The sequence below is a fragment of the Chenopodium quinoa genome, unplaced genomic scaffold (genome assembly GCF_001683475.1).
Source record: "Chenopodium quinoa cultivar QQ74 unplaced genomic scaffold, ASM168347v1, whole genome shotgun sequence".
NCBI classification, from domain to species: domain Eukaryota; kingdom Viridiplantae; phylum Streptophyta; class Magnoliopsida; order Caryophyllales; family Amaranthaceae; genus Chenopodium; species Chenopodium quinoa.
In genome coordinates, this window is record NW_018743514.1 from 1,126,828 (window position 1) to 1,145,247 (window position 18,420).

General features: G+C 40.9%; 1 protein-coding gene across 1 annotated transcript; it reads right to left on the bottom strand.

Moving 5' to 3' along the window:
* Positions 1-17,121: 17,121 nt before the first annotated feature.
* On the bottom strand, positions 17,122-17,964 carry LOC110739905. The gene has a single exon (XM_021920386.1). The coding sequence runs from the start codon at positions 17,962-17,964 to the stop codon at positions 17,122-17,124; it is 843 nt and encodes a 280-aa protein (XP_021776078.1).
* Positions 17,965-18,420: the final 456 nt, after the last annotated feature.

Consider the following 18,420-nt stretch of genomic DNA (forward strand, 5'->3'; position numbering starts at 1 on the left):
CCTAATTGTGTCTCCCCAAAAACCAAACCCAGTGATAAGTACCTTTCACGTCTTTGATTAACAGGTTCGGTAAAGAGTTGAAGAGTCTCGTAAAGTTTCCTTAAGCCCCGACCATATTCTTAACGTTTGCCAAAGTGTTTTAATCCAAAATCATTCATTTCGTGCCTTTAAACCCAAAATCATTCATTTCGTGTCCTTGAAATCATTCATTTGGTGTCCAAATCATAAAAACGTTCAAACCAGATTATTTTGGTCCATAATCCTGGTCGAATTATTGTTTAGTTGTTTGGGGCTTGAAAATATCTTTCCAACGATATATAAAGACCAAATCCTACTTAAAACGAATAAGTTATGGCCAAAATACTAAACCAAGCCCAAAACCGGACCTAGGTCCACCTTACCTGCGAACCAATGATCATGTGGATGGTCTGAATACCTTAATCTCAATCCTAAACCAATTAGAATTCATTAGGACCTTCTAGAATCCTCTAGAAGGTTTTAATTTATCCTTTCCCTAAAAGATAAAAATTAAAGAATTTGATATTTAATAAAACATCTCTTTTTTTGATAATCCTAATCCCGGTCAAAACTGAATTTCATGCCTCATAATTTTTATCCAAATCTTGGATGGTTGGATATCCCTTGAAATTATCTTTCCAATGATATCTCATAATCCCAGTTCCAATTGGAAACAAAAAAAGATATGATTAAAATACCAAACTCTATCCAAAACTAACACTGTTCCACTATTTCGGCCATATCTTTTGTTATACAAAATATATAAGTCTGATTCTAATTGGGTTGGAAATTAGACTTCCATAGATTTCCAATGATATATTATTTATCTTATTCCAATTTCTGGATCAAAAGTTAAAATAAAAACAAAAACCGGAAAAACTGTTGTTTATCGCGCCGCGATGGAACCTGTTTCATTCTGATTCGAATTCTGACTCTTTTCTGATCTTTCGACCCTCTTTTTTCCTTATAAATAGAGGTCGTTTCACCCCATTTTCAATCATCAAAAAGCTTTATCAATCACCAACAATCATCATCAATACCTTCTCTAATATTCTCTCTCTCTCTCTTTCTTAATTATTCATGTTCTTAGCCTAGCCTAAGCACATCCTTGGTACTCTCTTCGATCAAACACCATAATTCCTTCACGAGATTTGAATACTCCTTGCCCTCCTCGACGTTGCCTTCGACCTCGACGGGAAAGGTTGATAGTACTGAGCGTTTGGTCCCAAATCTATATTTCAATTATTATTTGATTTATTTACTTTGTTGATTTAATCTTTCTTGAAGTTACTAACGTGTTTATTGTTTTAATAACAAGAAGAGAGGAACATCAACGTAAGTAATTCAATTACTTAATCCTTGATTTTAGAGTAGAAATCATGTTTAGAATATTATTTTAATTGCTAGTATCATATTAGGATGTTATTATAATTCCTAGTATCATGTTAGGATGATTTTATGATTTCTAGTATCAGGTTTAGGATGATGCTTTGATTATGATTTTTGTTAGTGACATGCTAGGGTTTTTTTATTAATCCGTTTAGTATCATGCCTAGGATCTTACTAATCATGTTTTGATGATTTTGATTATGATGATGATTGTTTTGTCAATTATACGTTGCTTGATTATTCATGATTGATTGTTATTGCTTGATCACGCCCCTTCTTGCAGATTTAAAGGGAATTTGTACTTGAATTCATGCCTTAGATAGTTAATAATCTGAATTTAGGCTAATATGATTTTAATTCAAGTGATCACCAATAATAGATTTGATCGTGCATTAATAATCAACCAACATAGATTAAACAGGTTTAGCATTAACTTGATGTATGTATGTTGATCGGAAAGCGTACATGAATATCATAAGAATTAAGTAGAGGCCGATTTAGGGGGGGTTCAATCTCTTTTAGGTTGAATTCGTACCATCATCCCCGAAAATCCAGTCATGGTTCCGGACCACTATGGAGTTAGCGATCTCCGATCGTGAATGGGGTGTAACCTTCGCACCTGTGAACGGTTTACAAGTTCCTAAAACTTGTTAGCGAATCTTCTATCTCTAGCTTCCTTCCCTTGGAGCATCGCCATGCCTAAAAGCATGAACACAGTGGGGCTCTAAAGGTTGAGTTTGAAAAATTCCCCTACATTTTTTTTGCGACTCCACTGGGGAGGATTTCTAATTTTGATTCCTAAAATTTATTTTGGCAATCGATTTAGAATGAATGGATGAGACTTGAAAGATTCTAGATATTCATTGTACGTAATTTTGATTAACATTGTGGCATAAGCATAAAAAGGTTTGCATTGGAAAGACCATCCATAATGCGTCAAAAGCATAGGATTTTTACACGTAGGAAAAGCGAAAAATATCTTTCACAACTAAAATCGAATGAACACTACGAAAAATCAGAAAAAAACATCGAAAACCAAAATTGCCGCAACGCGCTGGAACTATCACGAGACGACAGAGACCATCGCCAAACGATAACTCTATTGCGGCACGATAGAGTTGTCGCTGCGCGATAGACTCTGTTTTCTCGCGTCGAGTTCTCGCGACTTTGCACCAGTTTTCTACTTTCGTGTTTTGAATGGTTCTAGTACTTTTTTGCCGATTTTACTTTCTGATTGAGTTTTTTCGACTTTTCTGAACCCATATGTGTTCAACATATGGTTTTATCCCTTGGGAATTCACGTTCCATCCACCCTAATGAACGCTCCGTGCAACAATGGGTGCATCCGAGATTTGAATTCACCAATCCATGGAACCGAGTTTGACTTGCGGGGTCTCATCCATCGTGCCAACCCTTCTAAGGTAAGGCTTCCATGCGATGAATCCAGACTCATAACCATGGACCCTCTTGGACACCATAATCCTTGACCTTAGAGAACTAGAGCCATGGTTAGGTTGCAAACTCATTACATCATGTTGTGACTACTTGACTACTTGTGCATCTCTTACTTGTGCATATCCTACTTGTGATTATACTAACCTTTTTTTTTTTTCCTTGTAAATAAAGTCTAATGAACTAACCAAAGACTAAAAGGACTTTGCTTAATTAATTGGTTAATTAATATGAACCTATAAAGTCTAAACATACTCGACCTAGAAGACTATAGGCTTAAACCTTCGAAGGGATCACCGAAAAACAGATTATATTAACGTTCCATTAGTGGCGCGAAAATCTGGTTTGTGCTGCAAAACGCCACACGATGGTTCGGTTCGTTCTTTCCGAGTATTCCAGTCGAGTTAATTCCCATAATTAACCGATTTAATGGACACACGAGGTCTTAACTTGGTCTTTGTTTAAGTTTAATCATATATTTAGTCCCATGGTCATGACGCGAGTATTGAACATATCACTTATACTCACGAGTATTTGCACACACTTTGTACATACTTTCTTCACACCATGACCATGTCTTAGGTCCATACATGAATCATTCTTTCTGTCATTTAAGTTGAGATTCGCCCGACTGATGCAAAACTGTGGGAGATCCCTTGGTCTCCCAGCCAATTCTTGAAGGTAGGTGTCTCAAATTGAGGGCCATTGTCAAAGAACATAGATATAGGGACCCCATTGTTAAAGCCAATCTTGAAGGTAGGCGTCTCAAGTGTTGGGTTTTGCGGTGTCCGACACTGCGCGGAAATAAAACCCAAAAATTGGATATAATGCATAATAATTACAACATTAAACAAAATCATGCAAATAAACAAAACACGAACACATAAAGAGAAGAGAGAGAAAGAAACTCACCCTAGAAGCATGCTTTGCTCACTTATTGAGCTCGGACTTGAAAGCTTCAAGCTCTGTAAGTGCGAAACGTTCGATGGCTCACACCCTCGCTTACCGAACCGGTACCGGCCCCTACCCTGTAGCTTAGACAGGGCTAGACCAAAAGTAACTTAAAGTCTACGAACTAAGGTTTTCTCGCTTTTGGAGATCCCTTAGAGTTCACCAACTCAAGTGAATTTCCCAATACCTAATGATTGGTATTTATAGGGAATTGTTCCTAAGAATTCCCATCATCTTTCAATGTGGGATAGTTGGTAAAATGCCAAAAGAAAGAATTAATTTAATTTTAAATTAAACTAAAATGGCAAGGCAATCATCAAACAACAAGTGGCATAAGGAGAGTAAGGGGTCAGGTGAGGACCACAAGGGGAGGACCACCATCCTCTTGCTCCAAGAAAAACCCCTTTCACAAAATCGGTGCAATAGGAGGCGGCCAGCTGGCAGCCTGCCTTGGGCACCAAGGCACCCATGCTAGCGCCTAGTCCCTCAACTGGGCCTTCCTAGTTGGGTCATGCCGCATCAGCCCGTAACAGCAAGCCACGCATATGTGGGCAGCTTGTTGCTGGGCGCTGCTGCTACACCAGCCTCCCTCGCCAGCCCGCACAAGCTGTTGTGCGATGCGGGGTGCTGCTACTCTGACTTGTCAAGCAGGCCGGGCTAGCTAGCACTAGCGATAGCCAGAGAGGCCCAGCGCGCTAGCGGGCAGCTGGCCTTCCTAGCACAGCTAGCACGCGAACTCGGCCAGCAAGCTCTAGCCAGCACGTGCATCGGCTGCTAGGCTTGCGGCCTTGCTAGCATTTAGGCTAGCAGCCCTATATAGCCTATCCCTCACTTGGATAGGCTAATGCGACGTTACGACCATTTATTGACTTGTTATTTGGCTGATTTTTCCGTCTTGTCGATTCCTATATACGACTCGACTTTCGACACCCGGGTTCGACGCTTTAAGCTCGAAATCCGACGTCTTAGTTTGTAAAATCTCTATTGACTCATTTAATCTTTTGGATTAATTCGTCGCTTTGGTTCGGTTTCATTCTAGGCATTCCGATCACTTGACCTCAATGAATAATAAGCTTTCCTTATTAATTCCGAACCCTCTATCGGAATAATACCCTTGTTCGAAGGACACCATTCCTTTCAATCTCTCACTTGTCCTTCCGGACAAGTGTGCTGATTGTGTATAGCTTGTTTCTATGTCACTTAATGTCTCTTCATGAACTATAAGGTAAGATTCTTCGTCATCCTTATTACGTCTAAAAGTGTTTCTCGATTTTCGAGTTCGACTGTCAATTAACAGATGATTTCTAAAATCCATCTGAGCACGACCATGCATTTTCACAATCTCCCTTTTCGAGAGGCCTTGTAAAAAGCAAAGACATGTTTCCTACTTTCGATATGAGGACATTCCTAGTCTTGCATTGCTAGCTTCCCTTGCTAAGAGGCCCTAGCCGCTCTAGAGTTGCCTTTATAATCCCCTTGTACGACATACGTTTGACAACATCAAAACGGACTAGTACTCAAATAAGAGAACTTACAGTACTCATGGTTGAGGAAAGAGGTTCCGATAGCCATAATTAGTAATATACTTATGACGATTGTTAAATCTGTTAAAGTATTCTAATAGGTCGATCTTGTATAGTTCCAAACCAATACCAATGCAAATGATTTATGAAATTCTTGTCCTTGCAGCACAAAAAAAGGTGCTATAAATCATACTACACACTAATCTCACATGGTCATTAGTCGTCCAACTTTCAAATGAACTTGATTAGGGATAATTTCGATACAATATTCAACGTTCACTTAATAGGTGTTTCTTTATCCAAGACATTGTCTTGATACCCTATTTTGAAGTCGTCTCTGTCAGTCTGGAAGCTTGCGTCGGTATAACCTTCAACAACCAAATCCTTACTCCCACCATAGACTAGAAATTTATCCTTGTCCCTTTTTAGGTACATTAGGATATTCATAGTCGCAGTCTAGTGCGCCTCTCCTAGGTCTGATTGGTATCGACTCGTAGCACTCAAGGCATACGATACATCTAGCCTTGTACATATCATGGCGTACATGTCGATCCAGTAAGCAAATCATATGGAATTTGACTCATTCTCTCTCGCTAATCAGGTGTCTTTGGAAACTGTTTCTTGCTGAGAGTTATGCCATGAGACATGGGTAGGTGGCCTATCCTGGCTTTCACCATATTGAATCGTGCCAATACCTTATCGATATAAGTACTTTGGCTCAATCCAATCATCCTCTTAGATCTATCCGTATAGATCTTGATGCCCAATATGTATTGTGCCTCTCCCAAGTCCTCCATTGAAAAACACTTTCTATACCAAGTCTTTACAGACTCCAGCATTGGAATGCTGTTTCCAATGAGCAATATGTCATCGACATATAAGACAAGGAATGCGATGTCACTCCCACTGACCTTCTTGTAAATACAAGACTCATATAGATTCTTTATAAAACCAAACTTGCTAATGGCTTCCTTGAATCGCAGATTCCAACTTCTACTTGTCTGCTTTAATCCATAAATGGACTTCTTAAGCTTGCGTACCTTCCCAACATTGTTTGGATCTACAAAACCTTCCGGCTGTGTCATGTACACAGTTTCTTCCAAAATTCCATTGAGGAAAGCGGTTATGACATCCATTTTCTATATCTTATAATCATAATATGGGGAAATTGCTAGGATAATCCGACGGATTTATGCATGGCGAATTACGAAAAGGTTTCATCATAATCAACCCCGTGAATTTTCCTGTAACCTTTTGCCACCAGTCTAGCTTTGTATACATATATAACTCCATCTTTCTCGGTTTTCAACTTGAAAATCCATTTGCGACCAGTGGGTGTGTAACCTTCGGGCAAATCAACCAAGTCCCAGACTTGAATTTCAAACATGGAGTCCATCTCAGATTTCATGGCTTCTTGCCATTTTGTAGAGTCGGGGTTTGTTATAGCTTGTTTGTATTTGCGTTATAGATTGAGCACTTGCGTTGTCAGTTTGACTCTGACTTTTATCAACAGCAGCTTCCAAAGTACTTTGATTGTCAATTATGTCAGTTTGACTTTGTTGCTCATCTTCTCGAACTTCATCAAGTTTGATTTTCCTCCCACTTGTCATTTTAGAAAGATGTTCCTTTTCCAAAACGACACCATCTTGAGCAACAAATAATTTGTTCTCAGATTGGTTGTAGAAGTAATACCCCTTTGTTTTTTTAAGATATGCCACAAAGAAACATTTATCATATTTTGGTGCAAGCTTGTCGGACATGAGTCTTTTGACATATGCTTCGCAATCCCAAATCTTAAGAAAAGACAACCATGGAGGTTTCTTCGTCCATAAGTCATATGGAGTCTTTTCGACAGCTTTTGCAAAGCGCGGTTCAGTATTAGTGTCGCGGTTAGAAGTGCATGTCCCCAAAAAGAGATAGGAAGATTGCTAAGACCCATCATGGATCAAACCGTGTCTAACAAAGTTCGATTTTTCCTCTCGGACACTCCATTCCATTGTGAAGTTCCGGGAGGTGTTATTTCTGAGTGAATACCATGTTCTTTCATATGGTCGTCGAATTCATAGCTCAAATACTCTCCACCTCGATCCGAACGAAGGGCTTTGATTTTCTTGCCAAGCTGATTTTCCACTTCACTTTGAAATTATTTGAATTTCTCAAAGGATTCAGATTTGTGCGACATAAGGTAGACATAGCCATATCTACTATAGTCGTCCGTGAATGTGATAAAATAGCGATAACCATTTCTTGCGGTTGTGCTCATTGGTCCACATACATCCGTGTGTATAAGACCCAATAAGTCACTAGCCCTTTCTCCCAACTTGGAGAATAGTTGCTTTATCATCTTGCTAAGTAAGCATTCTTCGCAGTTTTCAAACGACTCTAAGTCAAATGAATCAAATACCCCTTCATGAAGAAGTTTCTTGATGTGTTTGATGTTAATGTGGCCAAGACGACAATGCCACAAGTAGGTTTGATTTGACTCAACGGTCTTAGCCCTTTTGGAGGTATCATTAACATTATAAACCTGTTTTTCTAGTCAAAGCATATAAAGACCATTTTCTCAATGTGTCGTACCATATAAAAAATTATCAAGATAAAATGAACAACTATTGTCTTTTTATCCGAAATTCAAAACCCTAGGCGTCTAACGCCGAAATTGAAATAATGTTTTTTGGTAATGTTTGGAACATGATAAAAATCTTAAATTTCTAAAACAAGCCCAGAGGGCAAAGAAAAATTGAGTGTCCCAACGGATACAGCCACAATCCCTGCTCCATTACTGACCCGGAGTTTCACTTCTCCCTTCACTAGCCTTTTACTTTTCCTTAGTCCCTTAGCATTGGAACAAAGGTGTGAGCCACATCCAGTATCTAATACCCATGAAGCTTTGCTAGTAAAGTTAGGGGTGTACACCGGCCCAAAACAGTACTGGACCTGTTTGGACCGGGACCTGAATCAGTAAATTTTGAGGACCGGAGACCGGACCTGATTCAACAGGACCGGAGACCGGACTTGATTCAACAGGTCCGGTTCCGGGTCAAACCTGAAAAATCAGGTCCGGTCGAGGTTTAGACCTGAACAGACCTGTTTTGTATTTAATCTTGGATTGATTCCCATGTTTCTTCATCCAAATGCTCGATCAATAGCTCAATTATACATCACACATACAAATTTCAAGCAATTTCCAACCAAAAATCAAAAACCCTACTCAACCAAATTGTTCACTTTAATACACACAATATACAACAATCAATCACTGTACTTTTAAAAAAACCCCAAATTATAAAATCAATTCAATTCCTAAAGTATTCATAAAGTAATCATACAAAATAGACAGTTCACCAATTCAATTCAAATTAGGTCTACTTACCATTCCACATAAAGTATTCATACAAAATCTTAATCAAATAATTCCTAAATATACAAAAATTATGCAACCCCAGAAAGTAAATTTTACTCACAAATGCCCTTTGAGTTCTTCGATGCCTAGATTTTGCTGCTAGAAATCTTAGAGAAAATACCCACCATTTTGAAAGTTTTTTAGCTTTGAATCAATCACTATACTTTTACAAAAAACCCCAAATCATAAAATCATTTTTTATTAAAGCTCACGAATAAACGATTAAGCTCGTACTTGCTGGCTTGATGTATTGCCTTTTTCTTGCGAACGATTAAGCCCCACCTAGAGATGAAGGAGAAAGAGAAGAATGAGTGGGGGTTACGGTGGTTTTCTTGCCAGAAGATTCCGACGCCAAATGGTGGTAACGGCTGTTGTAGTTGACGCCAAATTGCCGGAAGTTGCGGTAATGGCTGATGTCGTGGTTTTCTTGGGGAGGTTGTCGCCTTTTCAGTGTTGGCTGCTGCGGTGGTTGTCGGTGTTGGGCGAGGAGAGGAGATTAGATCTAGAGTTTGAGAAGAAAGAGGAGAGGAGAGAATTTGAGAAGAGAACTACAACTCTGAAACTCTGAAACTAGATCTAGGGTTCTACTGACTTGTTGTTAAAAAAAAATTATAATTTCGAGGTTTCAGGTCCGGACCGGGGTTTTTCGGTTTTTACCCAGACCGGACCGGAAAACCGGAATCGCTTATTTTTAAGGACCAGGACCGGACCTGAATCAACAGGTCCGGATCAGGTCCGGTCCGGTTCAAGTCGGGTTTCAGGTCCGGTCCAGTTTTTGTACACCCCTAAGTAAAGTTAACGTTTATAACATATATATCTGATCTAGAAGTAACGGTGTCGTTCTTCTTATCCTCCTTGAACTTGAGGAAATCCCGTTTCTAATGTCCCTTCTTCTTACAGTAGAAACTCTTGGAATCGGATTGAGAAGACGCTGCCTTCTTTTCTTTGTTGCTCTTGGTAGCTTTTGACTTAGGCGGAAAGGTCTTTTTAACTTTCCCCTTGTAGCCCTTCTTCTTGCCCGAGCGCTTGAATGGCTCGCCCTTCTTGACCATAACCATATCATGATTCCCCTCATCCTTGACCGTTTGCTCGGCCTGCTTCAACATCCAATGAAGCTCGGTGAGGGTTTTCTCCATGATGTGCATATTATAGTAAATCTTGAACTGATCATAGTCTTTGTGCAGCAAATGTAGAATAATGTCAATTGTCATCTCGTTCGAGTACCCAGCATCAAGCCTTTCCATGTTCTCAAATAATCCGACCATTTTAAGTACATGTGGGGTGACCAGCTCTCCTTTTTTGAGCTTGTTCTCAAGGATCTCCCTACGGGTCTCAAACTGCTCAGTTCGGGCCTGCTCTTGAAACATGTTTTGAAGCTCAAAAATGATTTCAAAAGTCGTCTCCTTCTCAAAGAAAGTCTTTTGGAGATCTGGAGACATTGTGGCCAACATGATGCACTTGGCATCCTGATTGGCAGTGTGCCATCGGTTAAAGGCAGCCTGTGTAACCCCCTCATTAGGAGCGTCGGGCATTTCCTCATCAAGGACGTATTCCTTTTGCTCTTGCATGAAAACTATACGCAAGTTCCTTTGCCAATCAAGGAAGTTTGGCCCACTCAATTTCTCCTCATCGAGAATTGAACAGAACGAAAATTGGTTGTTGTTGGTGTTAGTTGCAGACATTTTTCTAAAATTGAAAGAATTTGGTAATGAAAACCCATTCATAAAACCAATAAGAAAGAAATTTAAAGCATACACGCAAACTTTCAATCATATTAAGCGTTTTATCCACACATTTAAAATTGTCCCCTTTTAGGCGAGAATAAAACGATTCCAAGACCCCAAAAATCAAAAAGTGATTAACCATGCTTTGGCTTGTCTCAAAACTTAATATTTTAAGGTAAGAAATCCAATCGCTAATAGCACTAAGCTATTCTTGGTTCGATAAAACGTTGCGTCTAATGCTTTCTTGACATTTATCTCCATTGCCACGATATCTAAGGACTCCTTACTGATATCGTTGAGTTTAACCAAAACTAACGTGTATACCTAGTATACCTTACGTCCCTAGGAAAGTAATAATGCCTTGCTTTGGCATAGCCCATTACTATTCTCATTAAGTGTCATTTTGGAATGGCAAATTTTAACTCAATTTTATAGGGACTTAGGGTTTCTATGTTAGTTGATTTAAGTGAACTAAACTAATCATTCAACATTCGAAATACTAAACATGCATCTAATATCGCAATTATATATAAGAAAAATATATAAGGTATAAATAGAGATGCATTTGACAACTAGCATGACCCCTTGAAACTCGAATCTTCAAATCTTCAAGGGCCTTCATTGCATCTTCTTGGCTTCGTCTTCTTATAAATGCCATCTTCGAGACATCACCACAAATTATACAACTACTAGAAAAACTAGGACTAATCTAAATAATTTAATTACAAAAATACTTAACGGCACACAGTCTATATTTAGATTTACAAAAATACAAAACGGAACGCAGTCCGTATTACTATCCTAGACGGGCCCCACTAGTTGCCATTTTGTAAAACCTGCATTAGAATATCTATTCCATTCATCCATTCACTTCTAAAGTGAATGGCCCATGCATTTCACAAAATAAATCAAGCAACAATGCAAAACGAGCACAAACTAGTAACTAACTTAGGTGGTTAATCCAATTGACGCGCCTAATTAATACTAGTCAAAGTAATTATTCGATTATGTGAATTAACGCAATAATAATAACAGCTCAAAACGATTAATGAAGCTCCCACTAAATTCCACATCCAACTTAATTAAAATTAATCCAAGTAAAATTAATTAAGTCGGTTAACCCAAAATTTTGCCAATTAATTTTGCAAGTGCCGGAAAAACTAAGGCCTAGCCTCGTTTTAATTAAAAACACAAAATTACAAAAATCAATGCCAAGTGCCTAGCCCCGAGCCAAAAGGCCTAGGGGATTGGCTCAGCACCAAGCATGGCGCGCAAGGCCGGCTATACGCACGTGGCCTACGCACCAAGGCTGCCACTACTAGCCACAGCAACTGCCCAGCAGCTCTAGGCCTTGCGGCATGGTGCGAGTGTTCGCCCCCAACCCAGCAACACTTGCTAGGTGCTCCCCTGGGCGTCCTAGCAGCGACCGCTACTGGCTGCGTGGCATGCAGTCATCCGCCCAGCCTGCTAGCTCTTCCCATACACACACACGCTCGTAGCCACACGCCCGCACTCCCTCGGTAGCAAAATGCAGGCTGCGTGAGCAGCCCTGCTAGCCGAGGGTGGTGCTCGAGGCTTGGGGCCTCGTTTCACATGCTCATGCCTCGGTAGTTCATTTTGAATTTTGTGTGTGACTTTAAAATTAATTCTAAATTGATTTTAGAACTAATATTGAGCAATATTGAAAATAAAACAAGTCCAACTTAATTAAATTCAATTTAAGTGCACAAACCAAAATTAATTCAAGAACCATTCTTTAAATTATTTTAGCTTAACTTGATGCAACAAAAATTGAGAGTTATTCTCACAATTAATTTAATCAACATAAATTAATAATGAGATTTGACAAAATAGTTGAATAAATAATCAATCATCCAATGAAATGATTTACTGACACTTACTTATGCACATTTGAATATTGTAACCTTCCAATATGACGAACAATAATATTTCAAGCACAAGTATTAACATTTTAGATTATAATCAACTTCCAAAATGATTAAAACCAAAAATTAGTTCATTTTGGATTTTAGCAAGTTAAGGTTCAACCATTTAAGCCATTAAAGATTGAATCTTTAACATTTTAAGGGCTTCAAAAATCATCTTCACCATAAACTTTCACACTACAAGAAATTTATTTGCAAGAATGTGAAATTTCAAGTTTATGTGAAATTAAGAGCTCACCAAATTAAGCAACCAATAAGCCTTCATAAACATGCTTAGTAAGGTGTAAAATTGCAGAAGATTAATGGTATAATCAAACACATAATCCAACAATCACATGCCATAATTAATCAAGGTTTAAAGATTTAAAAAATTTCGTTCCAAACGAAAAACCCCTAGAACAACCACTTTCTGGGTGGATTTTGGCTTCTAGAAGGTCAATTTAACCACTAATGATTTAGAATGTCGATTCCACCCACAATTCACTATTTTTGAGTCGAAATCGAGGTTCGTTGGCCAAAAATAGCATAAATACGATTTTAATCTAATTAAATATGAGCTCCTAATCTAATTAGGATCCTTAACCAAAAATTTAAATCACCTTAATTAATTTTTAGTTGTAAAAATTAAATGCAATAGGCTCTTATAGCGTTGTTGGGTTTTGCGGTGTACGACACCGCGCGGAAACAAAACTCGAAAACCGGATCGCATGCATAATAATTACAACATAAAACAAAAGCATGCAAATAAACAAAACACGAACACATAAAGAGAAGATAGAGGAAGAAACTCACCCTAGATGCGTGCTTCACTCACTCAATGTGCTTGGACTTAAAGCTTCATGCTCCGCAAGTACGAAACCTCCGACGGCTCACACCCTCGCTTACCAAACAGGTATCGGCCCCTACCCCGTAGCTTAGACAGGGCTAGACCAAAAATAACATAGAGTTTACGAACTAAGTTTTTCTCGCTTTTGGAGATCCCTAAGAGTTCACCAATTCAAGTGAATTTTCCAATACCCAATAGTTGGTATTTAGAGGGAATTGTTCCTAAGAATTCTCATCATCTTGCAATGTGGGATAGTTGGTAAAATGCTAAAAGAAAGAATGAATTTAATTCTAAATTAAATTAAAATGGTAAGGCAATCATCAAACAACAAGTGGCACAAGGAGAGCAAGGGGTCAAGTGAGGACCACAAGGGGAAGACCATCTTCCCCTTGCTCCCCAAGAAAAACCCCTTTCACAAAACCGGTGCAATAGGAGGCGACCAGTTGGCAACCCGCCTTGGGCACCGAGGCAACCATGCTGGCGCCTGGTCCCTCGGCTCGGCCTTGATGCATCAGCCTGCAACAGCAAGCCATGCATATGCGGGTCGCTTGCTGCTGCTGCACCAGCCTCGCTACCCCACAAAAGCTATTGTGCGATGCGGGGTGCTGCTGCTCTTGTTGGGCAAGCAGCCCGGGCTAGCTAGCACTAGCAGTAGCCAGCAAGGCCCAGCATTCTAGCGTGCGACTGGCCTTGCCAGCACGCGAGCTCAGCCAACAAGCTCCAGCCAACATATGCATAGGTTGCTGGGCTTGCGGCCTTGCTAACATTTAGGCTAGCAGCCTTATATAGTCTATCCCTCGCTTGGCTAGGCCAATGCGAGGTTACGACTATGTATTGACTTGTTGTTTAACTGATTTTTCAGTCTTGTGGATTCCAAAATACGACTCGACTTTTGACGCTCGGGTTTGATGCTCTAAGCTCGGAATCCGACGTCTTGGTGTGTAAATCTCCATTGACTCATTTAATCCTTCGGATTAATTCGTCACTTTGGTTCGGTCACACGATTGGGTGTGACCCAAAGGGTTTAGTAAAGAGCAAGCTGTAATATTAATTATACATTAATATTACTGATCGAAAGCAGCCTTTAGCTAGGCATTCCTATCACTTGACCTCACTAATTAATTAGCTTTCCTAATTAATTCTGAACCCTTTATCGGAATAATACACTTGTTCGAAGGACACCATTCCTTTAAGAATGAGATGACATCCTTTTTCTTAATGCCCTTAACCGCCTCTGCTTCAACCCATTTGATGAGGTAGTCAACATCCACTAAAATGTACCGTCTCTGGCCTGACGCAGGTGTATACGGACCCAAGATATCTATGCCCCATTTGGAGAATGGTATTGGGCTATGAATTACAGTCAGATCAGTGGTCGAACGCTGTATGAGCTTGCCAAACCGTTGGCATTTGTCACACTTCTTCACCATTTCCATGGCGTCTGCCTCCAAAGTTGGCCAAAAATAGCCTTACCGCCTGGCCCTGCCTGCTAGAGCTTTGCCGCCTATGTGTGAGGCGCAATAGCCCGAGTGTAAATCCTCTAGGATCTCACGCCCCCTTTCTGGGGTGATGCATTTCAAAAGTGGCAATAGAAAACTCTTCTTGAATAGTTCTCCATTGTGAATTTCAAAATTGGCCACACGCTTTTTCATTGCGACCTTTTCTAGATAAGTATCCGACAGAGTGTCGTCTCGCAAGTAAGCACGAATGTCGTCCATCCAAGTTGAGCTTCGCTCTAGTGCACTAATGGGATCTTCTTCGATACTTCGTTTTTCCATCACGCCCCAAAAGAATGACCGAGGTGTATCAAAGGAGGCGGATGATGTCAGTTTTGATAGAGCATCCGCCAAATTGTTCTCTAACCGGGGAACTTGAATTAGGTGAAATTCGTCAAGTGTTCCAGCCTCTATCTTGACCGATTGCAAATATTTGATCATAGTCGGATGGGTGGCCTCATAGTCACCGTGGTATTGGCTAACGACCAACTGTGAGTCCAAGCAGGCGTTAATTTTATTTGCCCCTGCCGCATTACACATGCGGATGCCGGCTAACAGGGGTTCATATTCAGCCTCGTTATTTGAGGCTTGAAACTTGAACCGTAGGACATATTCATATTTGTCCCCTTCAGGAGACTGACATATAAGCCCTACACCACAACCGTTCATAGTAGAGCTCCCGTCTACATACACTTTCCAAACCTAATCCAAATTTTTCGGCTCTATCGGACGGTGTTATTTCAACAATGAAGTTGGCGAACACCTGACCTTTCACTGCCTTCCTTGGTTCGAAAGTGATTTCAAGACTCTGCATTTCGATAACCCATTTGAGCATTCGACTGGATGACTCTAGGGTTGTCATTGGCCCCTTGAGTAGTTGGTCTGTATAGACTACCACCGGATGTGCCAAGAAGTATGGTTTCAGCTTCTTGACTGCCATGAAAAGGGCGAGGCCAAATTTCTCAACCGTTGAGTACCGGAGTTCTGCATTTCGAAGAACGTGGCTAACAAAATAGACCGGGAGCTGATTGTCGTCTCTCTCGGCAAGGAGAACAGCTCTAAGAGCATGATCTGAGACGGCTAGGTACGTGTAAAGCGTCTCCTTGGCAGAGGGCTTATAAGCCTTGGCAAGGAGTGCAAGTGTTCATTTAATTTTGAAAATGCCGCCTCAGCATCATCTCCCCATTCAAACACCGTTTTCTTTCGGATAGCTTAGAAGAAATAGAGGCACTTGTCACCTGACCGGCTGAGGAATCTTTCCAATGCCGCTAGGCAAACTGTTAACTTCTGAACTTCTCTGACAGTGCAGGGTGACTTCATGTCAATGACCGCTTGTATCTTCTCTAGGTTTGCCTCTATCCCGCTTTGATCAATTAAAAATCCAAGAAACTTCCCAGACTCAATGACAAAGACACACTTCTTGGGATTTAGCATGACCTTGTGCCGCCTGAGTGTGGTGAAGGTTTCTCGGAGGTCAACAAGGTGACCCGTGTGCAGCTTGGATTTGACTATCATGTCATCAATGTACGCCTCTACATTCCTACCAATCTGGTTAATGAAGACCGTATTAATCATACGTTGGAATGTAGCAGGTGCATTTTTCAAGCCAAACGGCATCACAGTATAACAGAATAACCCTTAATCAGTGAAGAATGTCATCTTCTCTTAATCTTACTTCCACAAGGGTATCTAGTGAAAGCCTGAGTAGATGTCCATAAAACTCATCATGGCATGTCGGACTATCGAATCGACCAGACTGTCGATCTTTGGAAGCGTGTAACTGTCCTTTAGACATGCCTTGTTCAAATTTGTGCAATCAACACACATGCGCTAGGTCCCATTCAACTTCTTGACAAGAACAACATTTGCTACCCAATCTGGGAAGTAACATTGCCGAATCAACCCGGTGTCTAACAGCTTTTTGACTTCAGCGGCTGTCGCCTGACTTCTCTCCTCACCGTGAAACCTTTTCTTTTTCCTGACAGGCTTTTTCTTCGGGTCAACGGCGAGTTTGTGGACGGCTAGATACAGGTTGATTTTTGACATCTCCTCTACTTCAAAATCAAAAACATCCTTGAATTCCTTCAACAGATTGTGTAAGTTTGCCCCAATCTTCCAAAGGCAACCATCCCCACCTTAACAGTTCTTTCTAGACGTGTGTCATCCAAAACGATGTCAATGTGCTCACCAGCCAGCTGGGGACGGAGTTCATCTGACCGTTCCCCAGTCAGTGATTGCTATTGCTTCTCCTTCTTGACGGTTACCAGCTGGTCGACCTTTCTCTTCTTGCCTCTTGTTGGTAGGGCAGACTTAGGGCCCTTGACCTCGTTAAGGTCTATCGGCTCCATGTCCAAGCCAATAGCTGTAGGCTTAACATCTGAGAGGTAGCACTTTCAAGCCGTCTTCTGATCTCCGTTCAAGGAGACAAAAGAGCCATCATCCTTCTCAAATTTCAACAAAATGAGGGAGTGGATAATGACGGCCTTGGATTCATTTAAAGTCGGACGGCCTAAGATGAGATTATAGGCGGTCATCTCTTCATCTACCAAGAACCGGACGACCATGTGCCGCCCTTCTCCCTTCTCTCCTAACCGGAAAGGTAGATCAATGAGGCCAACTAGGTACACAACTCCACCCCCAAAACCAACCAGGGAAGAAGAGACCTTGTGCATGCTGTCTAGGTTGTATCTCAGCTTTGACAAACATTGCCAACTAATTATGTCAGACGAAATGCCGGTATCAATGAGGATCCGACCAACCTTTTGGTTACCCACCTTGAATTCAATAACTATGGAGTCTTCATGCGACCGGCAGACCTTGCCCCGGTCCTTTTTAGAGATGACAAACTGAAGAAATGTGTTGGCAGACGTTTGGCCTTCGTCAACTGAGTTGACCATTTTTCTGACATGATCCTTGGTGCCTCTAATAGTTGGGCCGCCTGAAGCAAATCCGCCTGTGCAGATCATGTCCTGATCAGTGTCCGAACCACTGCCAGCTTTGGCTGCTTTCTTCGACAACTGCTTGGGGTCAGTTTGCAGAGTCACCTTGGACTTCAAAACATAAAATTTCAGCAATCCCTTTGCAGCCAATTTATTCCAATAACCTCTTGAGGCTGTAGCATTGATGTCATGGCCTATATATTCATGGAAATGGCAATACTTGTACTTGTCTCGGTACTTGGCCGGACCTTTCATTGCCAAGGGCTTTTCATAGCTCACCCAGTCTTTGATCTCCATGAGGATGGAGTAATAGTCTTTGTTAAACTCGTACTTAAGGACGTACGGTTTAACTTCTTTCTTTTTCTTCTTGGATGGCTGACTAGAATCGTCGACCGCCTAGATGTTATTTCTCTTTTTGCTCTCTTCATTTTTCTGAGCCGACTGAACTTGCCGACTCCCTTTTTTTCTGTCGGACCTCTTTGAGTCCGACTACTTGCTGTAGGAGCAGAGCTCAGTCGCTTGTACATAGGCTTCTACCTCCCTCGGCACTTCCTGAAGAGTGAAGATTCTCTTCTCAACGAGGTCAAACTTGAACCGTGACCCATCCTTCAGACCTTTGAAAAAGTCTGTGAAAGCAACTTCGTCTGACAGCCCATGAATCGAGATTCTCACCATATTGAACCGCCTGACGTAAGAGCGGAGCCCCTCCCTATCTCCCTGAACAACCGTGCCCAAGTTGATGATTGTCTTCTT